Source organism: Oenanthe melanoleuca, chromosome 6, assembly GCF_029582105.1.
Source record: "Oenanthe melanoleuca isolate GR-GAL-2019-014 chromosome 6, OMel1.0, whole genome shotgun sequence".
NCBI classification, from domain to species: domain Eukaryota; kingdom Metazoa; phylum Chordata; class Aves; order Passeriformes; family Muscicapidae; genus Oenanthe; species Oenanthe melanoleuca.
The window spans coordinates 4,997,853-5,003,852 of NC_079340.1; the positions used below are offsets into that span (position 1 = coordinate 4,997,853).

Here is a 6,000-nt window from a genome sequence, read left to right on the forward strand (position 1 = left end):
AACAAAACATTAGCATAATCTCTCAAAACATTTACATACCCCACCAGCAGAATTTCTGTACATCACAGTAAATCTGAGCAGCAGACCAGGAGTACAGTGATCAAACACAAAGGGAAAATACAGAAATTATGGTTTAGTCTCGGGTAATCTTGAACTGTTGTTTATTCCTGTGCCTACTGTGATTAAAAGCACACTGACTTCTAGGCTGCTGTTTCTGTTTGCTGTTACAGCTGGACAGCGTCACTTCACTCATTCAGGCTGCCAAAAATTTAATGAATTCTGTGGTGCAGACAGTGAAGATGTCCTATATTGCATCCACAAAGATTATCAAGATTCAGAGTCCTACTGGCCCACGACATCCAGTTGTGATGTGGAGAATGAAGGCTCCAGAGAAGAAGCCCCTGGTTAAAAGAGAGAAGCCAGAAGAAATCTATGCTGCTGTCAGAAAAGGTTCTGCAAAGAAGAGAATCCATCCTGTGCAAGTCATGAGTGAATTCAGAGGCAGAGAAGTAGTCTAATATTTTGTCACTGTGTCTTCCTATCTTGAATTTCCAATGATTTTTCCTCTTTTCCCCCACTTATTTAATAATTCTATATGTTAACATTTTGCTCTAAATCTGTAAGATAACACTTGCCTAAATGACTGGAAAGTGCTGTTGGATTAGAAGCAGGCAGTTGAACAGAATGCTGCTCCTCCTGCAGTGCCAGGCTCTGGTGCCTGCACACTGGGAGGGAGCCCAGTGCCATCCTGCACTGCCCAGGCCTTGGAGCCCCTCTGCAGTGGCTCTGCTCTGTGACACAGGGTTTCACACTGCTGCTGGCCAGCTCAGCCCTCAGCAGGGCAGGGGCTGCTCAGCTGAGCCAGGCTCTGGGCCCCAAACCTGCCTCCAGACTGAGCATCCACACCTGTCCTTGGCCAAGACCATGCCTGGGAAATGAAAAGGTTTGGTGAAACACACAGTGTTGGATCAACATGGATGCAAACATGTAATAAAAAAGTGCAAGCCAGCAGGGGTGACAGCTCTTCAGAAGGAAACACCAGCAGGAATCTCTGTTCTGCTCCCTGCTCTCATCCCTAAGTCCCAATAACTCCTGCTGTTACATTAACAATAAAAACCTTTCCTAATTGCTGCACCAAAGGAGAACCTTGAAATAAATCATTATCCTGAGATCAATGTGTGAAATACATTTATCTTGACTCTTAGGAATGGGAGACTTTTCCAAAGCAGCTGAAGGGAATGAGGTTACTTCTGACATGAGTCCTAAACACAGGATTGTGCTGCTGAGTGCTGAATGGCTGCACTCCAAGTGTGCAATGAAGGCAAATCCTGCTAGGCCAGACCTCTGCAATGTACTTAAGAAAAAACAGGTTTTTTCTAAATACTTTCAAATCTGAAATCCACTCAGACTAGTTTTTTTGAAGGCTCTAACTTGCCTTTTGCCATGTCATGAGTTTTTCCCAGGCTCCATTTGTTACTCAAGATGTCTTTGCTTGGCTGCTCAGTAGCTCCTTTGGCACAGCCTTCTGCACTTGCTGGGGTGAAAGGGCTCCCTGAAAAGCAGAGACTGCCATTGTGGGATGGCTCCACACTCTGGGCCACTGCTCCAGGTCATGTATTACCATGTTGGCACAGCAGGGCTGACCTAGCCCCCAGTGGGCAGCCAGAATAACCCTGGCTGTGCCTTTCCTCTGGGGGCTGCTCTGTAAGCTCAGGATGCTGGGCCAGGACAATTTCTAGGCTGTTGGCTATGAAACCCTGTGAAACTGTAAGTGCTATGAATTAAAACTTTAATTTAACTGTGAATTAAAAATTCTACAGACCATTCTTCCACCCTCCCTAACGCTGCAATCAGTTAAATGGAACAAAAGGGGAAGTTGGAAAGAAAATCACCTATTTCCAACTCCAGCTCCCTCCAGAATGTTTGCATCAAGATGCTGCTCATGTCTGCTGCCTTTGCTGCTCCTCCTGGGACTCCAGAGGTAGCAGGGGAGCTGCACTGGGGGTGTGACTGCCCTGAAACCCTGCTGTGTCCAGGTTCACCTTGGTGTCAGTCATTGTGAGCAGTGCCTCGGTATCACACTGTCAGTAAACAGGCACACACCCCCCGACAGGCTGCCCGCAGTGCTGTGGGACTTTCCCTGTGTCTGAAGCTCCAGGAGCTGCTCCAGGGGACAGGTTTTCCTGCCCCAGTGTCACTACAGCACCCTGTGCTTCATTCCCTGCTCCTCCTGCACTGCCAGCCTTGCCCTTACCCTGGCCATGCTCAGTGCCACTTGGACCTCAACAAAGCAATTTATTACACAAAAACCACCCTCTAAATGAGCAGGGAATTTAAAACCCACTGCAGATTGCTGAGAAGAGCCAAAGGAACAATAATTAAATCTAGACTAAATTTATCTTTGGTCAAATTGAACTCCCAGTGAAAAGTTGTTTCCTGGCTAAGGTGGCAGAGATAGCAGTGCTGGAGCTGCAAAGAGCCCAGCTCATTGCCCCCAGCAGCCACTCTGGGGAGCAGGGAACCACCACTCCCTGCCCCAGGGACAATCCTGAGCAGGATGAACTGCTCAGCAAGTTTTATTCCAAGCAGCTCCTCGTTCACCCTGCAATCTCCCCAGCCCCTGCAGGGCAGCCTCTCCCCAGTTTGTGTGTGCCCCTCAGGTGCCCTCAGCTGCTCCCAGCCTGGCACAGCTGCACCTTCCTCACCTCAGCAGCTCCCAGTGCTTCACTAGCCTGCCTTGGCCTCTCCCGTGACCACATTACAGAGCAAAGTGAGATGATGTCTGAAGGAAATCTGGTATTGAAAATTGTCACTAGAGCACTGAAAAGTGAGAGTCCCATTGCTGAAGCCCATTAGTTTGAAAGGACAGTTCTGTGTCATTTCCATGAATCCCACAGCTGTTGAATTTTTATATTTTTTTTCCATAAGCAGCCTGTGTACTTTTTCTCCCAACATAGCCTGGTACCACTAGAGGAGCTCTACAGCTGCATCTCCACTAAAGAACACAACTAGGAGCCTGGCATCAAGTCTGGCATGGTGTTTCCAAAGTCCTGCAGGGCTTTTTGAAAGGCTTGTGTTCTTTATTTTCTGTGAGTCCACAACTGCAGCATTTGAGAAAAGTATGTTTATATAGCAAGTTCTTCCATGAGGCTTTAGAAGTTTACTTTTTGACAAAAAATAAAAATTAACTCCTTATGAGTAGTAGATAATAAAATTCTATGTAAAAACTGTTTTTGCTTCCAGATATTACTAATCCCTTGTGTGTTGCTCCTGGTTGAACCTGGGGGACATGCAGCATATGAGGCTCAGGGAATGAGATAAAGAAACCCATTGCCTCAGGCTGGATTGAAAGAGAACAGAACAAATGCCCAGTGCTGGAAAGGGCAGGGAGGGAAAGGGGTGAGTGTGGCCAGGGTGGCACTGCTGGAACCCCTAATGCCCCTGGGGCTGGGAACAGAGACACAACAGAACAAAGCACTCCTCTGATTCTGTCCATAGAGGCAATTTAGCATATGAGTAGAGTAATTAAATAATCGTTAAAGATCAAGCTGATGATGCTACACACTTTGTTTTCCCTGGGAGATCATTAGAACTGCCTTCACTCTCTCTCTCCCCAAGGTGATCAGTGGGCTTGGTTTTTACACAACTACTTTGTCAAGGGATGAAAATGCCCTGGCAGTGTTAATTAACAAGCCATGGATTGTGTTGTGCACTGGAAGTGGTGCTGCACTGAAAGATACCACCTTTTAAATAACAAACCACAACTCACTGGAAACTTCCTTGGCACAAAGGAAAACAAAATACATCCAAAGCAGAAATGCAAACAAGCCATGACAATACTTTAACGCCCCTGATGTCTCTCATCAACAGGAGCAATGTGCTGCTGTGGTCCAAGGAACTGCAAGCTGAGGAACTAATTTTTGGCTCCAGCCTAAAAGCAGTAATTAAGATGAAAGCTTGCACTGCAAGAGGTAGATCTAACAGTTTTATGTTTTAAGGAGCTTTTTACAGGATAGGAAATATTCACATTCTGCTTCCTGAGGGTGAAAATGACCGTGTTAAACAGGCTGGAGAGCACAGAGATGCCCTGTGCAGGACCATGTTTCCTCTCCCATCTTTGACCAGCCTGGTCACTTTAGAGCCGATTTAGAGCTGATTCCTGCTGCATTCTGTTACCTTCATAGAAGGCAGCACATGACTCGAGCAGCTGCCAACACCCCACCCCTTGCTCTTTCCAAGGAGGCAAAAAACAGCAAAAGGCTCTAAAGGCTCCATTCTGCCTTCCACTCCTCTGCAAACCTAGTCCAGTCCTCTCAGGCACCACTGAGGGCTGGGGCTTTGCAGCCTGCTGGGTGCCTGGTCCTCAGAACCTCAGGTGAAAAGAAGTAAATAAACCACCAGTGCAACTTGCTGTCAGGAAGGTTTGCATCAGTCTCTTTAAGAGAACATCTGGGTGCACATTGCAAAATTTCTGTTTAGCTCATCTGCACTTAGGAGCAGGTTGAGGGCAGGAAAGAGAGGATTAGAGCTTTGCTACTTCCTACCTTGGGTACAAATTCCAAGAGGGGAAATGCAGGTTAGATATGGGGAAGGAATCCTTTACTGTGAGGGTGGGCAGGCCCTGGCACAGGTTGCCCAGGGAGGCTGTGATACCTCTGGATCCTTGGAGGTGTCCAAGGCCAGGCTGGATGGGGCTTGGAGCAGCCTGGGATAGTGGCAAGTGTTGGACAAGATGGTCTTCAAGGTCCAGTCCAGCCCCCCACCATTCTGAGAGTCTGTATGGGTTGTACAGGTGCCACAGAAACAGCAAACACAGAGAGGCAGCCTCAGGCTCACACTGCAAACATCTGCCCTTTCAGTGCCTGGGCTTCTTGGCCCTTGGCTGACAGAAAAACAACCCTCTCTTATTTACCTGTTTATACAATTACATCATTTACCTGTAATGTATTTTAGATCTATCACAACACATATTAGTAATGACTGTTATAACACATCATAAAATATGAGTAACATAATGCAATTATTTTAATGTAATTAAATATACAGATATACTAAATGTATTTATATAATTCTGTAACATTTAGTTACCAGTAAACTAAAGTTGTTAGAATTCATAGCAAGGACACAGAAGCACATGAATGTTTTATCCTATAAAGATGCAGCATCTCATATAGTCAGCCTCAATTTTCTGCTTTTGAATTAATCTGACAAGGAAAAAATGGCTGCATCTTATGGCAAAAGTATAGCAACTGCATCTAGTCAGTCAAAAAGCAAAGTGGAACTTAAGCCCCCAGCAATTAAAAATAAGCATAGAATAATTATGTATGCAAACCTTTGAAGGGTTTGAATAGGATATTCATACTTATTACACTATAAAAAGAAAGGGAAATGAGAAAACTTTTTGGCTTAGGATGAGCTCTATTATCACTGAAATAATTTTTGTCTAGCTGCAAGCATTACACCAGCCAATATAATTTCAAGACAAGCAGTTGTTATGTTAACAAGAATGACTAAGATGCTTCACTTCCCCCAGCATCCTGTCCTTCAACTACTCTTCCCCATTTCCCCCCTGGAAGAACCTCTTGTTCTCTGGACTGAATTCAGCATATACAAATGTACTAATGTTTCAGTGACTGTATCCATCCCAGAGATTCCATCTGAAGCACTTACTGTGAATTTAGCCCATAATCTTGGCTAAAAATAAACTGAGTGTAGACAACCCTGTCAGTGGAATGAAATTCAAGTCTCAAACCTGCCAAACTATTCTGTGCTCACTCCTCTTGTCCCAGGCCTTCTCTATTCTCTTTTGCTTTTTTAGCCTGTATGCAAGACACTGCCTGCTCTGGATATTCCCAGAAAATGGCTTCAGTCTGGAAATCCAGTGACAAGCCAGACTGTGTTACAATTCCCTGGAGCTGGGTGTGTAATGGAGCAAAGCTTCAATGTGCCAGTGTCCTCCTGCCTGTTCCAACATCCAGGACTGACACATCCCCACGCCCT

General features: G+C 45.5%; 1 protein-coding gene across 3 annotated transcripts in view; it reads left to right on the top strand.

Moving 5' to 3' along the window:
• The window catches only part of CTNNA3 (catenin alpha 3), a 382,123-nt gene extending 376,365 nt beyond the window's left edge, over positions 1–5,758 (top strand). For all 3 annotated transcript variants that reach the window (XM_056494515.1, XM_056494512.1, XM_056494513.1), the window contains exon 18: positions 231–5,758. In XM_056494515.1, coding sequence (XP_056350490.1) covers positions 231–518 — 288 coding nt within the window. In that variant the 3' untranslated portion in view covers positions 519–5,758. The remainder of the gene's footprint in view (positions 1–230) is intronic.
• Positions 5,759–6,000: the final 242 nt, after the last annotated feature.